We start from the raw sequence: 21,707 nt of genomic DNA on the forward strand, positions 1-21,707 counted from the left end.
TCAGTGACTTAACTGAAGGTTTTCTGCTGTTTCAGGAGAATTCGCAGTGACGAGTAAAAGGAGGAAGAGGAATGCTGGTGTTTGACGCCTGAGCTGCTGAAAGTAGTTTCGCTGGTGTTTTAACTGTAAATGTGTTTTGAACATGAAACACATGAAATCAGGGACGTCGTATTGAATCATGTCATCTGTGACGGTGTTCAGTGGTAACTTTACCATTTCATTTTTTACTCATCAGACCAACGAGTATTTTATGTTTTTTGGAGTTTGTGGTTCAAGTCTTGGGATCCATATAAAGAACGAAACAGCACAACGTTAGAGAGAAAAGTTTATTTACATGAAAATGAAAATCAGCACTACAGGCCTTCTAAAAACTATACATGTTATAAAATGTGATGTTTTTTTTGTTTGTTTTATAGTCAACATTCAGAAGTTAAGAACCAGAATTTTGTAACTGTTTGTGGTGGACGATCAGCTTTCGTACATAAATAACTGCTGAGGCCGTTTTGTAAAAGGTGCACAGCACTCCTTCACAGAGTTTAGTTTTTTTGTACATATGATATGAAACACCTTTGACTAACTAATAACAGCCAATCAAAGAAGATGAGATGATCAAATGAACCAATCAGAGGAGGAGATGGCCTAAACCAGTCAGGTCCAATTTTTTTATAACATTACATCAGATTTAATAATAATAATAATAAAAAAACTGCAAAAAGCTCATGTTGTGCATTTTTTAATAAAGAGCCGTCCCACCTCCTCAATAACTGTTAATAAGCTTCAGAATTCCTTCAAAGGCAGCCGCAACAGGTATGCAGGGTCTCCACGTCTGTAGCATTAAGGCTAGTCGCTAAAACAGTGTTACAGTCCGAACCTGCTGAGCTGCGTGTGGCAGCAAAAATACAGACGAGGCAAATATGAGGTGTGAAGGAGTCATGTGACTTGGTTTGACCGATCTCTCAGTTAAGATCATCTCCTCGTGCACCTCGGGACTATTTTCTACAGCAGTGGCAGTCACTTTGTATCACTGTGCCAGTGTGAAGCGCCTCCATCAACAAACCTGCCGAGGACGACAGGTGGTGAGCTCTGTGAAAGCATCCTTCAATAACTCAATAGCGGAGGAGAGACGAACACTGAATGTGGAAGAAAATAATTTGAGAAACAGGCGAGAACGTGAAAGTCAAATCTGTGTGAAGCAGAAGTGTTTGTGGGGAAACGGGATTTCCATCAACGTTTTAAAACGAGCAGAAATAATCCAGAGCAACACGAGGAGATGACTCTGAAGGGAAGCTCGCTCTAACCCTAAAATCAGATCGCCCTGTCACATCATCGTCCGGTTATTTGTCTTAAAAACTGCAGCTTGTATTCCTTCTTTATCCCTGAATATCATTCCTACAAACAACAACAAGGAAAATGACCCGGCTGACGGGTAAATGCTTTCCACCTGTCACCACAGTGACTTCCTAACAGTCTCCACCCTCCTCACAGGGTTTGTTCCTAAACAACTAATAGTCTTGAGCTCAAGACTGAAGGCATTCTGAAGAAAAACCTGCAGTAAAAGTTCCTAAACGCTGCATTAAAGTCATGCATCAGATCACGAGCTAAGGTTCTAGCACACAGATATGTACGAGTTCATCAAACGTCATCAGCCCTTCGACAGGAGGCTCCTCTTTTATCTGCAATACATTCTCCTTCATCATCACTTAAAAGTGATGCTTACTGATCTTATTTATTCAGATTTAGTGGTGAAACTAGTTTTCATCATTTCCTTTGTGCAAAAATCTAAATGGGAAAAACGTCGAGCAGCAAATAAAATTGGGAACTAATTGAATTTAAATGCAGACACTCTGCAGGCACTGCACTGTTTAGAAAAATACTTCAGGAAGGTTGGACTGAGCACTTCACACGAACTCTCCTTCAAATGGATCCTGATAGAAAACAGAGGTCAAAGGTCAAAGGCAGCACGGCTCCGTCTTCACCGTCTCCGTCGGTGCGTCCGTTCGTTTGTCCGTGTGTGTGCAGACGTCGTGTCCTCTAGAAGCCGGTGGACTGGACGCTGGGGATCGGATAGAACTTGGAGATGCGGGTCTGGGTGGAGGGATTAAGGCACTCCGACTCGCCGCTCATCTTGAAGAACACTTCCTGTTCCTGCAGCTTCCTCGCGAACTCCTCCTCCAGCGCCTGCAGAGCACACACACATGGAAATGCTTCAGTTTCCTTCGTGTAATGAGCCTCAGGTAAACTGTGGGGTCACCTGACTGAGGTGATACGACGCACAGTCCACACCTTTAAATCTTTCCTAAACACATTGTTAGACGCTACGTGTAGGGCCGGGCGATATATCGAATCGACGCATCGCGAGTTTTTCCACGAACGATGGTTAAAATGACGTCATTGTAAATATTGAGAATAGGTTGCCATGCAAATATTAAGCTGTCTGCACAGAATTCACTGAGTTTTGTTTCTCCCGACCGGAAAATGCTCTACCCAGTGTTTATCCTTCCACACAGGGACAAACATGGCGACATCGGGAGTCGTTTGGATTTCAGATGTCGAACAAAATGCAATCATTTGAAAAGCATGCCGTAAAACTGTTGCCACAAAAGGCAGCAGAGCCAAGTATTTATTCCAGAGGCTGAAAAGTCATGCACTGCAACATGAAGAGTGTTTTAAACTCAGCACGTGAACGTCACACCAAAGAAACCTTTGAGTAAACCAGCTGTGATACGAGCTGCAGCAGCTCATGATATATATCATGGATCAGGATATAGCCAAATAAAATACTGCGATATTAGATTTTCCTCGTATCGCCCGTGATGTCGCCACCCCAGAAGGTTCAAACGGTTCACCAGAAAACCTTTTGTTTCAGTTTTGTTTTGTTACCTTCTTCCTGGGTCGCAGTTTCTCCCTCCACTCCTTCAGCTCCAGGCTGTGCTCCTCGTCCAGCTCCTTCAGCTTCTGGGTCTCGTGTTCGATCAGCAGGTGGCACTTCTCGTTCTGAAGCAAAAACAGAGTTACGTTATTTTACTGCAGTCTTTTGTCAAACGGGACTTTGGCGTGGTTACCGGAGCCGACCTGCAGCTGCTGCAGCTCGCGGATGTTGGCGTCACACTGGAGCTGCAGGTCTCTCATCTGGTTTTCGTGCTTCTGCTGTTGGTGCAGCCGCTCGTTCTTCTGCCTCTTCTCTTCCTGAGCTGCGAACTGGAGACGCGATTATTGACTAAAGGCTGGAATTCTTTGAGGGAACGTTTCACTCTCCGAGCTGAAGGCGGCGGCTCACCTGTTTGACCTTCTCCCTCTCCTGCTCGGGGCTGATGATGGCTCCGGTGATGCGGAGGCTCTTCTTGAACATGGCCATGCGGGTTTTGGCTTCGCTGCGCTGGATCTTGGGCAGTCGGGCTTTCTCCTGCGTCTGCTTGTTCTTCATCTCCTCGATCAGACGCTGGTTGTAGCGCTGCATCTGCTCCATCTCCTGTACGGTCGACGTGAAACACATTCATGAGGGTTTTCATTCAGATAGAATAAAACGTAGCAACAAGAAAGACGACAGTTTTGTGCATCTTTCAGTAAAGTTGGCTGGAAAAGTTTGAGAGGAAGCACAAAGAGAAGAGAGGAACAGGCTGGATAAAGTCACGACGGGTTCAGCAGGACGTCAGCAGTTGGCTCAAGAACAATCCTACACTCACTCCAGCGACTCAGCTTCTAACAGAGCTGAACAGGATGTTCAGAGGATTTGATGTGTTCAAAAGGCCAGAGTTTAGAAATCACTGGATTTAGTGGGAAGAGCCACTCGGTGTCTGTGAAGTTTTGTTGTGACCTTCAGCAGAATTTCAGAAGCTGGACATTTAGTCTCTAAGGGAGCGCAGTGTTAAACTGACTCGCTCTTCATCCTGTCCATCCCACGGACTACTCTCAAATCTCGTGGTGATAGAGCCTCACACGTTAATGCCATTTTCATATTGTTAAGCACTTTGTGCAGCATCGGCTGTTTGAAATGTGCTATATAAACAAATTGGACCTTGACCTTAGATGCAGCTCGTGCCGACTAAAAGAGAATCAACGGGATCTGAAGTAGAAGTAAAAGTCTCGGGGTTCGAGAACAAGCTGAAGGACCGGCTGTGGTTACAGTGGCACAGTGGTTAGCACGAGGGTCCTTCAATCCCACCATCAGACTGAGGTCTTTGTGTGTGGAGTTAGTGGGGTTAGGTTAACTGGTGACTCTAAATTGCCCATAAGTACAAATGTTTGTCTGTGTGCGTGAGCCCTGTGACAGACTGGTGACCCTGCCTCTCGCACTAAGACAGCTGGACAGGCTCCACCCCTCCGTGACCCTGACAAGATAAGCGGAAGAGAATGGATGGATGACTTTGGTTAGTAAATCTGTCGTGTGGGTTTGATGCAAACGTCCAGTGAAGGCGGAGGTTACCCCCACAAGACGAGCCTGACTAGCCCCAGGAAGCATCTGTCCTCCTTTATTCCTTTTTCCTAATAACGGTGTTAAATCATCAGTTTTTCTTACACAGAGCTCGAGTCAAACACTTTAGCTTCTCGACCTAAATGAAAAAACATCAAAGAACTAAAAAGTGACTCAATCAGGAGAACCTGACAGATTTTCGTCCTTTTAAGGTGGACGATGTTTCTCCGTGCACGTCTGAGGTCACCTAACAAACTGAACCAGCAGCAGCATCCACGCCGTACCTTCTCGTGTCTCTTCAGCAGCTGATGCCTCTGCATGAAGTACTGGTCTTTGAGCTGCTGTTTGAGCAGCTGGTGTTTCTCCTGCAGATGGCGCTCTTCCAGCTCCCACATGGCGGCCTCCCGTGCTGTACGCAGACACAGATCAAAAGACAAAGCTGAAGCAGTGCACAGAGGAAGCGTTCACAGGCTGAACGTCTTCACTACATAAGCAGCTCCAGATCTGTCCTTCTTAGAGAAAAAGGCTCCAGACCTCAGCGTTAACTTTACTAATGACGGTTCACATTTGACCTCTGCTGCCAGCCGGAGCTCGTCCTGAGCTCCTGAAGCACAGCTGCAGCCTCCCGTGACCTGCATTTCTGAGAAGTGTTATTTGTGCCGCTCCTGGAATATTAATCATGGGATTAAGTCCCAGTCTGTGCCAACGGGCAGCCGTCCACCTCGCTCCGACTGGAAGGGGTGACGGTCAGAAACCTCAGTTTTTATGTTCTGAGGTGAAAACAGCTGCTAACATCAGTCTGAGTGCGGTTTACAGTGTCGGCACAGCAGGAACCATCTCAGGGGAGGAATGCTCTTTGTTATATAATACTAACATTCATCTTTCTTGAGTCGGGTTTATTTTATAAACAGTCATAAAAACTAGAAAAACACTGTTGGGGGGGGGGGGGTGCAGGTTATGGTCGCAGTGAGACCTTCAAGGCTCAGCCATACGAGTGATTTCTGCCGTTATCACAGAAATCCAAACCATCTGGGAACTCAAACCCAGACGTAATCTGCTTAGTTAAGTTTAAGTACTACGTTTAGTTGTGCTTATCATCATAAAACAGGAAGTATTTGTTGCGGGTGGGACGAATTTAACACTGTGCACATGACTCAGACAAGCAGACCGCGTTGGAAAAGACTAAAACTGTTTTTCCGTTTTAAAGTCCATCCTTAGATGGTGATCTGTCTCCGAACGTTTACCTCGGAGCAGCTGCTGCTTGTGGTTGAGGCAGTCTCTCTCGATGGTGGCGAGCTCGTGTTTGTGCTGCTGGATGATCTTCTTCAGGGCGCTGTCCAGGTCCTGCTGCTGCTTCTGCAGAAACTCCTGTTCCTGGATGAGCCAGATTAGAAATGATGTCAGCAAATCACAGAGCATGTGATCATCATCCAAACGCCCTGGACGACTTAAATAGGGAACTTCACATTCACACATGACAGTGAGTGTGTGTGTGTGTGTGTGTGTGTGTGGACGGGTATTAACATCTTCATTGGGACCAAAAATTGGTATTTTACTATACTTGTGGGGACAAACAGCCCTCGAGCCTCACAAGTTTGAAGGCCTTTTAGTGTCAGGGTTACAATGAGGTTATGGTTAGGTGTAGGGTCAGGGTCAGGGTCGGGGTCGGGCATTCATTTTTAATGGTTAGGGTCAGCGGCCAGGGAAAGCATTATGTCAATGAGATGTCCCCACAAGGATATAAATACACCGCACGTGTGTGTCTCTGTCACAGGCTAAGTGTGGTTTGAACCGATGAACCAGACACTTGCAGCTGTCCTTAGAGGACATTTCACCTGCCTGTCACATTAATCTGACCTACTTGGCCCGGTGAACAGAGAGGAGATGATCTTTGACTCCAGCACGGTGACACACAAACGTTTGAAAATGAGCTGCTCTTAAAGAAAACAGAGCAGACATATTTATGTCTTTATCCATACAGTGGACTGCATTTCATTTTGAGCAATGACACCAGAGTGATTTTATTTCATGTGTTTGTTCCAGTTTGCTCGCTCTAAACAAATAAAATAATTATGTGAAGTTTTAATTCTGATCGAGATGAAAGAAGGGCTTGTTAGCGCCGTTTCCTGTGTATGACACTTTTACGTGCACATCACATAATCGCTTCCAGCTGTTTTTCCCTGAAGTCTAGTTTTTCGTGTTTCCAGTTAGAGTTCGTTTCTCTGCTGTTACACAACTTCGAGTAGCTCTTCTTCGTCCTGCTCTGAAAGACACAGAGCTGCCACGTCTGGCTGGTGCTGACGATTGTCTGCTTTGCTAACTGGAGTCACTAAACTGGACCTTTCCACTAGGGGTGGTTTTGATTATCGATTAAATCGATTCTAGCTTGGATAACGTGAAATCGATTCATTAAAATCCTGAATCGATTTTTCAATATAAATAATTTTGCCTGAAACGCCAGAATCTCAGGTTAAACCTCACAAAATTTCACCAAACAGCTAAAACAGTAAATGAGAGCAGGAACACGGCTTCTGCACAGACAAAATGCGGAGCCGCCGACGGATCAGGATCAGTGAGATGTGACTTTCTCACCCGACGGCACGGACACGCTCGGGGCTGAAAGCCGACAGCTCGCTGATTCTGATGTTTCGGCGGCTCCGCGCTTTGTGTTCACGCCCTTTTTGCGCTGAGCTGCAGGTTTTTAGTTCCACCATGATAAAAATCACACTCATGCACAGCTCGCTCGCTCTCTGTACTTCAACAAAAGTTTCCAGTCTAAAAATCTGTTTTCTTCATTATTCGCTTGCTTGTTACGCACAAGTCTACCTGTTTACAGGCTGTCGGCCGACGTTTTTTCCTTTTTAAAATTATCCAAAATTGCAAAACACTGTCTCTAATCAAACGTCTGTAACTTTGCTCTGCTTCACTTCAGCAGCATCAGGTAATGTTCATGTGTTGATTCATGGTTTTCTTTCGTTTCTGATCTACTGCAGAATATTTGTATAAATCCCAGACCAGGAAAATCTCCTTCATGTTTTTCTGTGTTTTATCCGCAGCTGCTTTGACACAAAGGCCTCGCTGTGATGCTCACACCTTTGACAAAGTTTCACAAGTGTCAGTTTTCTTTTTATAAATATAAAAATATGGAAATGTACTGATGCATGATCTGAATTATAATATTTCTGACTGTGTGAGGCAAAATTTCCCAGATTCAAATCGAATCGATTCTAGAAATCAGTGACGACACCCAGCCCTACTTTCCACCGTGCTGATGCCTCCTGGTTCATTTTTAACTGAATTACATTTTTTTAACACATTATTACTGTGTTACTTATCACTAATCATTAAGTGACTGCACGCCTGTTACGCTCAGGTTAGCTAAAAACATGGCCAGCGTCTTGCATGACATCAGTTCTGTATGTTGTCTGCAGGACGTGACTTGGTGCACCGTCCTGTGATGGAAGCGTTAGCACAGACTAAAGTCCAGTCCAGCCGCAGCTGAACTTTGGACTTTGAGTCATAGCCGTCGTTTCATCACGTTCAGATGATTGGAGTCATTTTAGAAGATTTAAAACGTTCTTTAAATACAGGAATTTACAACAAGTATCTTTGCCTGATTTGCTTTTCCAAACAGTTTCAGTCGAGTTTTATTTAAATATTATAAGATGAAAGTCCAGAAATGATCTGAGGAGGCCTCAGTGACACAGAGCAATGTTCACATCCTGCACAACGTACACGAGGACATCTGAAAGGACTGAATCACACCGTGAGCCGCTCCCTGTGGATCGCAGCACTCTGAACCCGTGTCAGGTACAGCAGGCTCAGGATTTCAAAGACGAAAGTCAGATATCAACTTCCTGTTACTTTTTTTACTTTGAAGAACAAGTTCAAGTTCAAAACAGCTTTTAAGATTTCAAACTCCACAGACGGGGTTGGATAATATCGTCTTTAAGCTGTTTCACAACCCTTTGGAGAAACTCCAGCTGCGAGGAGCACATGGAAATAAAATTAGAAAAAGCTGCGGGTAGTTTAGGACTCGATGAGAAAGTAAATGAGAGGTGGCAGCGTAGACCGAGTTAACCCTCACCAAGATAAACGCAGGTTACGCAAGCTGTTATAAGACAGATCAGAGAAGTGGGTGTGTGTGCGGGTGGGGGATGGGGTGGGTTGCAAATGTCAAAACAAGCTACTATAAATAGAAAGCTATCCCGTCCTTCTGAGGGCTACGTGTGGAGGTGAAAGGCACGCAGACGCGTCTAACCTCTTTCTTGCGGTTCTTCAGCACGTTCTGGTACTTGGCGAGTTCCTTCTCCTGCTCGCCTTTGATGCGTTTGGCCTCGTCTCTGAGCCGGCTGGTGTGCTCCTGCTCCAGCCTCTCAATCGTCTGCTTCTGCTGCCGCTCCAGGTTCTCCACCTCCTGGTCGTACTGTCGCTTCTTACTCTGGAGGACAGACGGGAACCAGTCACCTCAGATGGAGAATCCAAACGTGAGCGTATATATTACTTACTAAACCTGCAATAGTATCTGCATCAGATAAAAAAACAAAAGACTATCAGGTGCAACACTTCCAGCAGTGAACTGAGCTTTTCCTGCAGCACCTTCACAGGAAGGGAAACAAGCTTTGCAGGTTCTGTGTTATTGCCCCATAAACAGGCCGGGTGGCCTTCACAGAGGAACACAGGTCTAACACAGGCCAATAGTGTGCGACAAATCGTGACTCATTTGAATATTTTCTATGCTGACTATAAAAAAAGCTAAATTTGACTTCACCACACAATGAGCTGGATTTTAAACATACAGGAGAAACGGTGATGAGATGCAAGGAGAGCTCTGCAAAAAGATCCAGATTCCTCTGCAGAGCGTGAGGAGTATCTGTTCTGCTCACACACCACATATTTCACCTTTTCATTCAAAACTCTGGACCTTAAAACATTAATCATCACTGAGCTGTTCGGCGCATAAAGCGAGCGTATGCAGGTTATCAGGCAAACCGACGTCCAAGCACGACTGCAGGTGTGAGGCTGTAAAATGTGAGCGTTCAAACAGTAAAGACAGTTTCTGAAACACTGATGCAGGAAATCCTTCCTCTTTATGGAGAACTCATCAGCGTGCTTGGTCAGATGAGGCCTAAACTTTAACGGCTTTTCTTATAGTTATATCACGTTTAAAGGCAAATTAGATTCAGTTATTTTATTTCTACAGCACCAAATCGCAACAGTCGCCTCAAAGTGCTTTATACTGTAAGGCAGCCCCTACAATAATACATGCAGAGAAAACCCAACAATCATATGACCCCTATGAGCAGCACTTTGGCGACAGTGGGAAGGAAAAACTCCCTTTTAACAGGAAGAAACCTGCAGCAGAACCAGGCTCAGGGAGGGGCGGGGCCATCTGCTGGTTGTGGTGAGAGAAGGAAGACGGGATAAAGACATGCTGTGGAAGAGAGACAGGGATGAATAACAATCGGCCTACGAGAGACTGACCGTGGTCTCCTGCTCGAAGCGTCGGTAGATCTGCTCCTTCTGCTGCTGCAGCTTGTTGCTGAGCTGCTGCTGGGCCCTCTGCTCCTCCTTCTGCAGGAGACGCAGCTCCCTCAGCTCCTGTCGCCTGAGGAGGAGGGAGGATGTTAATCACGTGTCATTTTTTAGCGTGACACAGTCGGGTTGTGCTCTAAGCTGCCTGTATGACTCATTTTCATAATATTTGCATTGAAGTGGCGCCTGCCGTTTATGCAAAAGCAGGGACTACCTGAGGAATCTCATCTCCTCGTTCTTGGTGTCATTGTCTGTGATGATCTTTGATGTCGTGACGCTAACTTCCACTCCATCCACAATGAATTTGCGAGTCTTCTTCAGCGTCTTCTTCTGCCGCTTGGTGTCCTGAAAGACCCCAGAGGCGAGTTTTTAGATGCCTCTGTGACATTTTGTCGTTGCGAGTGTGTGGACTGTGTGCGTTACCTGTATGGAAACAGATCCAGCCTCTTTTGCTTTGGACAGGAAGCTTGAGATGGACAGATTCAGGTCTACGCTGCTGTTATCTGCAGCTGAGCTGTTTCCAGAATCAGAATCTCTCTCTTTGTTGTCCTTCGCTCTGTCTGGCATCGTCTTCTCATCCTTCTCTGTGGGCTTCTCTCCATCCTCCTCCTTCAGGACAGCGTTATCTTGATCTGGTAGTGTCAGAGTCACTTTTAGATGCTTGTACCGATCTTCCTCCTCCTCTTCCTTCTCTGCTGGAGTGTTTGCTTCCTCTGTGATGGGCGTCTTTTCCTCCTGAGAAGCTTCAGTGACCTGTGAGCGCTCCTCATCCTCAGCTGTGTCCACCTCCTTCTCATCCTCCACAGCTAGTTCCAGCTGCTGTAGTTCCTTAGCAGGTGTCTCCGGCTCAGACTCTGGTGGGGTGATATCAGCCAGAGGAACTTCTGGAACTTCTTCCTCTACCGGCTTCTTTTCTGCCTCTTCATCCTTAACTGGAGTGTTTAATGCCTCCTCTGCAGGCTCTGCTGCAGTGGGAGTAGGAGCAGGAGCAGCAGGTTCCTCTACGAAGCTGGTGCTCACCACGTGGTTGGCCACAGGGAGATCAGCAGGTATGGGCAAAGGAAGAATTGGCTCCGCCTTCTCAGGGACTGATTCCAAGCTGGAGGGAGAGAGGGGGAGCTTCTCATCCTCAGAACTGCCGACGCTGACATCAGAAGGAGCGCGTTTATGACCCTAAAGAAGAGGAGGAGGAGGAAATGGAGACAAATTACTGTGTTGGAACTCACTGTGACCGTTCTCCTTATAAACTAAAATCCTGGCTGCATTAGACAACGTTGCAGATTCTCCTCCACAGTCGGTGTGATTGTGCAGACAGACTAACACCAAAAAGTAAGTAAGGCAAGTAAGGCACTTCATGCAAGCTGTAGATCAATCACTGGTTTATAACTGAAATAAGCTGCAGGTGCAGCTGTAAGTTAAGAAATGAAACAGCAGGAAGCTCTTTTCTGGCATTAAGCTTCACGTATTTGTCACACCTACAAACACACAGATTCACAGTAGTGCAGCACAGGTTCCATATCCACTCACCAGACGTGCCTCTGTCTCTTCCTCCTCCTCTTCTTCTTTGTGCTCTTCTATCTCCTCGGTGACCTCAGCCTTCGCCTCAGCGATCAGCTCCCTCAGTGGCCTACTGTCCGCCACACTGGACACGAATGAATGCTGCTCGTAAGAGAAAGAAAAACAACACAACAGGAAATAAAGACTATTTAAAAAAGAAGCACCCAGTGGGGGGAACATGTTGTGGTAAAATTTAACTGCCGACCGAGATGCAAACTCTTCACAGTACATCAAAACAACCTGAAATAACCATTTCAGCTTTTACTCTTCACCCTTCTTCTTTCTTGCGGTCCGAGCGCAAAAACCAACAAACACATCAGCACGCTGTTCAGAGAGAAACGCTACAGCTCACCTTCTTCGACTTAGAAACCTGCTGCACATATTCGATCGCCGGCCTGAGAATATGTAACTTCTTTGATATCAAAACCTTCATCGGCGGCAGACCGCTATTTTCTATTTTTAAGCCCATTGAGCTCTTCATCCGCACAGAACAATCCGTTAGCCTCGGCGTGCTCCGGTGTGTACCGACGTGTCCTCTCTGTGAGTAAGTGGCTCAGACGTGGCCGAGCACCTTAAACCCTTTGGAAAAAGAAAAGCCCGCTCTGCTGACGTCAGCTCAAGCACACGGGGATGAGCCTCGCTGGGACAGTCAGTCCGACGCTGAGCAGGTAAACAGATGCCGGCCAGCTTACGCTCTAACGGCAGGTGGGCCGTGGGTAGGGGTTGGGGAGTGTCCAGGTGTGGGGCTTAAGGAAAAGAAAACAAGTGCTCAGGGGTTTAGCTGGAGAGATGTTTGAAACAAAGGTACCTGCAGAAGCTGCATCGCACTCCATCTGTTGTCGATGTTCTTGTCCAGGCAGCGCTTCAGGAAATCGCTAAATTCTGGAGACCTAAAGGAAGTCATAAAATGATGCAGACTCCAGATTTACAGCAGAAGTTCACATTTACAGCCTGACCCAAAAATAATTTTGGTTTCTACAGTTGTGAATTTATTTATTTAAGTGTGTGTGTGTGTGTGTGTGTACTTTAAGAAATAATATGGTTATGGTTTTGTGGTAGCAGTAAAAAAAATCCAACAACATAAATAAAGAAGATGTGCAGGAAGTAAGAAGCAAAGTTGTGTTTTACCAGCGTGACGGCTGCATCAGCGTCGGAGGATCGGCCTTGGCTATTTTCAGCAGAACTCTCATGGGGTTCATCTCATGGTTTGGCGGCTCAACCTGTGCCATCTCGATCAGGGTGACCCCGAGGGACCAGATGTCAGCCTTGTAGTCGTACGGACGGTCCTTGGATGTCTCGCACATCACCACCTCTGGAGCCATCCTGGAGTTAGACACAAGAAGAAAAGAAATCTGAGCTCCCCTCTTTTTAGCGCTGATGCGTGTGTTTCAGTTTTTATAAGCAAAAGCTTTTTTGTTTTACATTTGACTCACCAGTACGGCGTTCCAATGAAAGAGTCTCTTCTCTGGAGTGTTTTGGTGTTCTTGGCAGACACACCGAAGTCCGCTGGAAGTCATGTGATTCAAGCAAAACCAGAAATTAGCCAGAGGAATGTCACTGTCATCACTTATTTTCCAAATGCAGCCTCAAAATCCAAATGTTCAAAACGGAAAACGGGTCCTGAGAGGTTCAATCACAGATTTCTGGGCATGAACACGACATAAAACCTCATCCTGCAGCTACACGTGCATGAAGGCATCATTCTTTGTATCATGAGTGAGTCACGCTCATCTGCGTCCCAGCAGGCAGATGCACAGGCACCTCTGTGTGTGTTATGTCACTGGACAAAATGCTTGCTGTGTGTCATTTCCCCAGTGACTCATCCCCGTGTAAGTAAGCGTCAGCGCTGCATCTGCTGAGGATGTCGGCCCAGACGCTGAGCAGCTCCAGCGAACAGCCTCTGCTGTTACAAAGGCTTTCCAATTTTTGGTCCCCACAAAGATATGAATACACGCTTAAAAACACACACGCTCACACAGACACACACGCTCACACAGACAGACACACACACACACACACACACACACACACACACACACACACACACACACACACACCTGTGAAACTGTTATATAACATGTTGAAGAGTCTGAGCTTGGACAGGAGTGTGAAAGAACTGAACCAGGCACAGTCTTTATCGCAGACTAACAACTTTTGCACACACTCTTCTGTTAGTGTGTATGTGGTGTGTTGTGAGTGGTGTGTATGGGTGTTTACTAGCTGACCTTTGCTGTGCAGCCAAACTACAGCTGACAGTTAAAATGAGAAGTCAATGAGGCTTAAAACAGTCCCTGACAAGTTAATCTGACTCGGCATGAGAACAAATCAAAGCGTTTGAAGAATATTCCCACAGCATGGTGAGTAACCATCAGCCTGTCATTGCATTGATCATATTACTGATGTCAGCGTAACGCTGATGGGAACGGCCCAAATACACCTTCCTGACGTGGGAGTCGACCAACATCATTACTCCCTCCATCATCATCATCGACAATACAAGAAGATACTAAAAGCCAGAAGATATTCAACGAAACATCTGGATGGAGCTGTGCCTCTCTCTGAATCATAAAGATAAAACCACATTAGCAATGAAGCTCAAAGCACCAGCAGGATCGAAGGAGTTTAAACAAATCTCCCTTTAGTTGTGACCATCTCTCCTCCCTCCAGAGACACAAGGTCATCATGTCGTTACCGGCAGAAAAAAAATCAGGTCAAATTTCTAGCAAATATTTGTGTTTCTGGAAAAACTGTTAGAACAAGCTGCACAGAGTCATGAGACAAGTCACGTGATCATCCAAGATTCTTGTATTAGAAAGATTAAAAAGAGGAAAAATCTAGATGATGCCATAAAAAACAACAGTTTTCATGCTGGTTCATCTATGTCAGACTGAACTGATGATTTCTCATGAGAAACAAGCACAAATTCAGTTCTTAGGTTTCTCCCTCTCCATTTTAAACATCCGTGAACTGAGGGTCTGAGTCAGAGTCTCGATCCTGGACTGTTGTTGTTAACAGCTGGGTGTCACTTGGCCCTTACCCAGCTTGACGTCACCGTCCAGCGTGAGGAGGATGTTGCCGGCTTTCAGGTCTCTGTGGATGATTTTGTTTTCGTGGAGGTAGACGAGCGCCTGCAGAGTCTGCCTACACACCACCCTGATCTGAGGCTCTGTCAGGGGTCTCTCCAGCTCTGCGGGGAAAGGGTGAGGGAGTCACATGAAAGCACACTTACAATTCCTCACATACTAATGCAACCTAATCATAGGTGGTAATGAGGGCTAAAGTTGCATTTAGTGTCTTGGAGAAGAACGCTGTAACATGTGGGTGGCCTGCTGAGAAATGTCTCAAGTTTAAAACTGGCTCTTTTCCCTTAGCTGGTTAGCGCTGCCATGAGAGTAGCTTTCTTTAATGTTATAACCCGTGTGCAACGTGGGAATGCTGACTCACCGAGCATAACAGCATCCACGGCCCCTCCTGCACAGAACTCGATGAGTATCTGCCAACACGAGGAAAGAGAAGTGTGAACACATGCATTTGTTTATGTAAAGCACACGGTGTACCAGTATGTGCAGCGAGGACAGTGCTGCAGAACATCTCCAACAGAGTGCAGGTCATTGACGAGGCGGCGGGCTCCGGTCGAACCCGGTCACCTCTGAAATCTGCTGTGAGGCTCTGGAAGCTTCTCATCAGGGGTCCACATAATAAACATTGAGCCGATGGCCCAGGGCCAGCAAAAAGTATGGTGGGCAGTTTGACTGGATTTCCACAACTCACAGCTACGTTCGCCTGTGAAGCTGAGGTGGAGCTGTAGTCAGGGTGAAGGACTCGGTCACTGTAACGAAGCCTGTCTGGGAACACTGTGACTGGTTGGAGAAGGTTTGCTGGCTGTTGCAAAGAGGCTGCTACACTAAAAACCTCCCTGTGACTGCACTGGTTACCAGCAGGTGTCTGGAGTTTGCATGGAACACATTGATAATCGCAAACTAACGATAAGCTGCAATGAAACTTGAAAAAGTGTGAGCAGAGAATGTTCACCTCTAAAGTAAAAGGTGAACAATCCCAAGAGGAGTCTCCGTTTCTGCTTTATGTCACACTCCTCACAGTTTCCTCCTCCGTTGTGAGGAGTTTGAAGTGAAGTGAAGAGGCAACGATCACCTCTGTGTGATCAACTTCATGCCAACAGCTCCCAGCAGTGCTGAAACAGGTCCAGCCTGGTTCTGGTTCAGACTTCCACGCCCTCGCCGCTCTCCCGGGTTAAACGGGGCGGTGGTCACACTTAATCATCTCTGAGCTTCACACAGGATGAAGATGAGATTTCCTTCTGCGTCCTCACTGATTCACTTTGACGTTCAGATAGTTTATTGGTTAAGGTGGATTGCACACTAACAGTTATAACATTATTAAATCCCAGGACGCGGCTTCTTTTTTAAATATGAAGACGTCACAGCAATTTTATTCTTACATATAAAACTGAAAGTTTTACATTTACTGTAAATGACTTTGAGGAACACCTTCATGGCCCAACAGACGCTGGCTCAGAGAAATATTACTGGAACATCCACTGTACACATTAAAAACACTCAGCAGAGCTCCTACTCCTCCTCATCATCATCATCATGTACCCTGATGAAACCACTGTGAGAATGAACGCCGCCTCCTGCATGAATGAAACACTCTGAGCTCTTAAAGGCATTTAGGAGCTTTGAGTATGGCTGCTGATGTAAGAGGATTGGCCCAGTTGGGGCCACATTGTGGAAAGGCTTCACACAGCTGCTACCTAGCCTGCTTAATCGCTATCTTTCCAGACCTTATTCTGCTAACAGGATTATCTCTGGGCACAGAGGCTCAGGTAGCAATGAGGATGATGTGCAGGAGGTAAGACAAAGCATCTGGAGCGTCTTTTGTGAGCTTAGCTCAGCCATGTGGTGTGACGTTCACTCACACACCTGCGGAGATTTGGGGAACATTTGGCTGAACGCCACACCCACAGAAGAGGAAGTAATGCTGCACTTCTGCAATTTTGGAAACCATTGAGAAACGACTTGTGGTTGATCCGTTGGTTATGGCCCAAACTTTTCACACAGGCTCAGCTCGAGGTTAAAAATGGAAAATCTTTCAGGAAGTACAGAGGAAGGGGGAAAAAAGACGGGTTGTAACGTAGTTTGAATAGCCCTCCAAGACAGCTGAGCTTTTCAAGACTGCTCCACTTCCCAAAACAAAGCCCTCACAGGACACACAATGCCTCCAGTATCAGAGCGGTCTTGTGCGCGCACACACACGGTTCTCGTGTTTCTCTGTAGGCGTGTTGTTGTTTTAGTGGCTCCGCTATCACACAATGGTCCTCACAGTCGTGGCGGCGCGGAGAGGAATCGTGGGCCAGGGCTGTGGCTTCCTCTCCTATTTGTTTATTTGACACATACATGAATGCATGGAGAACTGCGCACCCGCATACTTTCTAATCCATTCATGTGGCACAGAGAGGAAGGATGTGATCTCACCTGCAAGTTCAAGGCCGGGAAGCGGCACAGAAATCAAAGCAGAGCCTCGGAAGTGTTCAGTTTAGACAGCGCAGTGAAAGAGAAACAAAGGTCAGCAGGTGGCATCGATTCACGAGGCAGTTATCAAGAACGTCACCTGCCAGCTCCTCCTGGGTTAATGTGGGATGATTCATGCACCTCCTCTGTGCATGAATGTGGCACCTGTTCAGCACCTGACAGACATCAGCCTCCATCAGGCGGCACTTCTTGTTCACAGGACAAAAGGAAGAAAAGGGCAGAACGCTCACATGTACAGGTGAGCGCGAACGCTCATGAAGGCCCAATCTTCCTTTGAAATGTTAGTGCAGACTCACATTTCCTGATTTAAATCAGACGTGCTTGAGCTGTTTCAGTATGAACTTATACATTTCAGGCTTGGTGCAAGTGGCAGGCTACCTTTTCCCATACGTCTGTTTGATTTGTGCAAAAAACGTTTGTTAGAGTATGGCTATATAAGCTCCAGCAGCTCAGGGACGTGTCTGAATATTTTATTTGGATTTGAAAAGCTCCCAAATGACTGAGGTGAGCCTGCAGCCACAATAGCTGCAGCATGGCTGAACCAATACTGAGGAAAGGTGCTTGTAGTACAGCTACCATCTGTTAATGGAAACACACAATCATAATAACTGACAAGTGACTGAGTTCATCATCAGCAGGCTGCAGTGTTTCAGTGGCTCTGGTGAAGTTGTTGCCTTATGTGCTATAAATAAAGAGCGTTGTTTAGTGTAACCCAATTTGCATTGGTTATTGCGCTCGTGCACACACGCAGCTTAACTTAAACTTCGGTGCTGACTTTGTGCAGTTCCTGTGATGCAGTCTAGGTAAGAGCTTCCAGCGTTTATACTTGTGGTGCGCCTGCTTTGCTCTGCAATTTGAAAGCCACTGGAATGCTAGTTTAGTTAGCAGTGAGGGTTTCTCTTCATCCTTTTCCTGAATGTTCTCTGCTCGTCTGAGGCTGTCTGATAACTTGGCTGTTCATTTGTCATTACTAGTGTATCTTTGTAGCCAATGCCATCGTTGTTCCCTTATTAATGCTGAGGATTTCTTGTTCAGTCTTTGTCTCTGCCAGAGAGTCTAAGAAGCTGGGAAAGAAAGCGACAGGACTTCTTTCAAGAAATGTAAAGAAGTCCAGTTTACTACCAGGACCTGGATGACTGAGAACCTATGCAGACCTGTTAGAGAAGCACACCCATCAGCTACAGCTGATTATTAACGTTTGCCTGACTTTAATCACTTCAGATAGCCAACAGTGAGTCTAGGCTTCCTTCAAAGTAACGATTTGAGCATCAATCCAGCCGTCACCAATGACGTAGGAAATCTTAAAACAACTAGAGACAATATCGGCTCTGATAATCAGATGATTCCCAGTGTCATACTAATGCACATTTTCCCCCTCCAGTACTCTGCATCAGTCATGTGACTGAAAGCTATGAGTCCCCCTCACAAGCAGCACATTTATCCAGGAACATGGCCTCAGTCCTCAGGCTACAGTCACGTGTGCTGCCAGCACGTCTGAAAAGCTCATCAGTGTTTACAGCGATGCATAAATCAGCTTCTATGATGTGAAAATACCTAAATGGGTTTTTTTCACTTGAATTATAAATGTCATCAAAACACACTCATCTGTGTTACATAAATAGCTGGGGAGAAAACAAAGGCATTAAATATGAGCTCATATCATAAGCGGATGGATTATAAACCAGTATGATGATTAACAGCACTTTAGGCTCTTAGTTTCGGCAGCTCGTGTGAACTTTGGCCACACATTTTGATAAGAAAACTACAGCAGCGAATACTGGAAGAGCCTCGCACCGACAGCACGCAGCAGTGTGTCCCAAAAGCTGCACTGACATCTAGCCGTCTCTAATTTGTGATTCTGCAAGCTTTGTATTGGACCCATAATCCCCCTCATCAGGCAGTCACACAGTGATCACACAGCACATCCTTCTACTCACCCACAGTTTGCTCTCGTAATAGAAAGCATCGAGCAGTTTGACAATGTTTTGGTGCTCGCAGGAGGCGAGGATGTCAATCTCCACCATGTAGTCCTCCAGCTCCTCCTCGGTCTTTGTGTCAATAACTTTGGCTGCAGCGAGGACGCCCGTCTGCTTGTTCTGAGCCTGTAAGATTAAAATATTTTTGGAAATTATGAGAACAAGTAACTTTCCACTCCTCTAGACACTTGTCCTAAAGACTCAGGAGGCCAGAGGTGGTTTATATTAGATCTGAAGTGCTGTTGACCCCAGACCTCAGAGAAATACCTCAAACTGAGATCAATGGCTCAACAACCAACAAACAAACACTGGGCTGTGCTGCAGGTCTGAAAGTGTCAGCAGAAGATGTGACACGTCTCGCCAAAGTGGAAAATTCTCCTGTTTGTTTTGGCTTCTCTGCAGACAGGAAGCTCTCGATGAAGTCGCTGTTGCGATATGGGATTCAGCCACTTCCTGGTGACCTGAGTGCCAAACACTGATGCACCCCCTACAATATACTAATACTAATCCATTCTTCAGAATGGAGAACTCGTATCGCTCTATGAATCAGAGTGTGGGTACTGCCCTGGTGATGTAATGCATAACCGCGATGGCCCAAAGCCCAGACGTATAAACATAAAACTGCAGTTTACTATTTGTGGATCTCCTGCAGCTCGACTCTGAAGTGCAGCACAAACATGCAACAGTTCTTTGGTTTGTCTTTCAACAGAAAACAAACGTAACTAATCTGATCATTTAGGACTTTAATCCATCAAAAAAGACACAGCTTTAGTCATATCTCAGGACCCTACAGTATTAGAGACCACTGTGATGTGTCTGACAGAAAAAGACCTCCAACAGAACCTGGATTATGGAGGGGTGGCGACTTTATACCCTTTAAAGGTGTATAATATTAAATGTGCAATACATGTGAGAACAGACTGATGGAAAAAAGGTGGTGAATTACTTGGCATGGTCAAATTTCCATTATCCCTGCAAACTCCTGTAAAAGGAAGTTTGGAAATTTACAGTTAAAATATCACAACAGCATATAGAAATATATAGATGAGGACAAAATAAGTGATGAAAGGCTTGCGGGTGAAATGCTGGGAAACTAGCAACCCTGAGGCTGAATGTGGAGGAAGATTAGGCTTAACGTAAGTATGATACACTGGCCTGAAGTCTTGGGTAAATCCAACTATTTAAAAGTCTCCAAATATAGCATCCGGCAACAAAGGGGGCAAACAGAACATGCAGACTTCCTGGCGTTGGACTCCTGTGTGATAATATTTACTGTCTGTCATGGTAATGAGGCTCCAGCTAGGATCAAATCAAACCACGGACCTAAACATCCAAACCGAAACCTGTCAGCACAAGAGCATCAAAGCAGCACTCTACCTGACACCATCTCTGGCTGTTACAGAGCAGGTGTAGGGGGTGGAAATGACTGAGGTGGCCCTGCTGCTGGCAGGGTGCCCCCAGAACCAAAAGTTCATGCGAGTGGGAAAAACACGAGACACTCCAAAGGAAACATTATCATTAAACCCGAGCAAGAGACGTGTGGCACAGAGCAACGAATGGGTGGTGGAGCACAAAATGCCTACCTTGAAGACTTTTCCAAAGGCTCCATCTCCCAGCTCACCGATGATCTCCCAGATCTCCTCCGGGTTTTCATCCCTGCGGACGTGCTCGTACTGTTTCTTCTTCTTCTCCGCTCCCAATTTGAATATTTTACGAAAATTAAAAAACGACATCGTGGTTTATTCTGCTGGAAAGTTCCTGAAGGAATTCAACTTTAACAGAAGTATGGATTCAGCGTCGGTCTTTGGCTGACCATGTGTGTCATTAGTTATAACGACTATGAAGGCTTTTCTCAGACCTAGCTTAGCCTTTGACACTGTTCTGGACGGTCCACTGAACGCGCTTTCTCACATCACGGGTCATTGTTAACGCCTGAAAACACCAACGGATCACTTAGACGTCTTCTAGTATTTAAAATTCGTCCAAAAAATATTTTCTGTTGCTGTAAAGTAATAAAAGTGTTACTGGAGGCTCGTCGTTGTTCCAACTCCTGGCGACCCACTGGCCCGACAGCCCTGCGGAGCTCTTTCTTCTGCCAAAAGACAAAAAAACACGGGATAAGAGTCCTTCAAAATGACCGAGTCGCTTTCCACGGAGTAATTCATTAGTTTGCTTCAGGGTATAAAAAACACGTACGGTTAGTCCGTGTATTATTATTCGCTAAAACGGTTAAAAACAGTCATCTTTCCCTGGTGTGGGACGGCTTTAGTATTCTAGCGGATTTAGTGTCGGTGCGCGTCCACGAGTGCGCGTGCCGGTGGTCTTTTCTTTCCCAGCTCCTCGTGCCTGAAGGTTGGCGCGCGGATTCCGGTCTCCTGCTGCCCCCGTCTGTCCCAGAGACCGATCACAGCTGACGGTTAAACGGTTCCCGTGCTGCATTCCCACCAGGAAAACAGCCGACACACCCAGCTTTACTCAGTCGTTGTGGTGTTATTGCGTTCAACGGTCTCTGTCATTTCTATAAACAGAACGGTCGGGGTTCTTTGTGTTCGTGGAACTACATTTCCCATCAGCCACTGCAAACGTAGACGCGCCGAATTGGCGAGACAAAATATGCCTTGAAATATTTAGTTTCACACACAGAAATGCTGCTAACGTACCTTTTTAATACTTTGT

At 46.0% G+C, this 21,707-nt stretch overlaps 2 protein-coding genes across 12 annotated transcripts in view; one reads left to right on the top strand and one right to left on the bottom strand.

Annotated features, from left to right (window-relative positions):
- Positions 1 to 718, top strand: part of LOC309707947 (uncharacterized protein) — a 32,122-nt gene extending 31,404 nt beyond the window's left edge. For all 11 annotated transcript variants that reach the window (XM_082535547.1, XM_082535546.1, XM_082535554.1 and 8 more), the window contains one exon: positions 36 to 718. In XM_082535547.1, the coding sequence (XP_082391673.1) occupies positions 36 to 85 (50 nt within the window). In that variant the 3' untranslated portion in view covers positions 86 to 718. The remainder of the gene's footprint in view (positions 1 to 35) is intronic.
- Positions 313 to 21,576, bottom strand: LOC309707962 (STE20-like serine/threonine-protein kinase). Its single transcript, XM_082535601.1, has 19 exons — positions 21,228 to 21,576; positions 20,615 to 21,123; positions 18,993 to 19,157; positions 14,948 to 14,996; positions 14,541 to 14,690; positions 12,937 to 13,009; positions 12,632 to 12,826; positions 12,312 to 12,393; positions 11,474 to 11,605; positions 10,370 to 11,119; positions 10,161 to 10,291; positions 9,896 to 10,019; positions 8,673 to 8,852; positions 5,656 to 5,785; positions 4,696 to 4,820; positions 3,278 to 3,469; positions 3,073 to 3,198; positions 2,881 to 2,994; positions 313 to 2,178 (listed from the first exon to the last, which is right to left on the bottom strand). Exons 2-19 carry the CDS (start codon positions 20,762 to 20,764, stop codon positions 2,032 to 2,034), a joined length of 3,015 nt encoding a protein of 1,004 aa, XP_082391727.1. The 5' UTR covers positions 20,765 to 21,123; positions 21,228 to 21,576; the 3' UTR covers positions 313 to 2,031.
- Positions 21,577 to 21,707: the final 131 nt, after the last annotated feature.

The sequence above is a fragment of the Aulonocara stuartgranti genome, assembly GCF_965226115.1.
Source record: "Aulonocara stuartgranti genome assembly, chromosome: 6".
NCBI classification, from domain to species: Eukaryota; Metazoa; Chordata; class Actinopteri; order Cichliformes; family Cichlidae; genus Aulonocara; species Aulonocara stuartgranti.

Excerpts from the sequence above, each read along its gene's own strand:
- LOC309707962 (XM_082535601.1), bottom strand. The coding sequence starts at position 20,764 with ATGTCGTTTTTTAATTTTCGTAAAATATTCAAATTGGGAGCGGAGAAG. Across the intron at positions 12,827-12,936 it reads TTCATTGGAACGCCGTACTG|GATGGCTCCAGAGGTGGTGA; the intron begins GTGAGTCAAATG and ends GTCTAACTCCAG. Across the intron at positions 3,470-4,695 it reads TGCTGAAGAGACACGAGAAG|GAGATGGAGCAGATGCAGCG; the intron begins GTACGGCGTGGA and ends TCGACCGTACAG.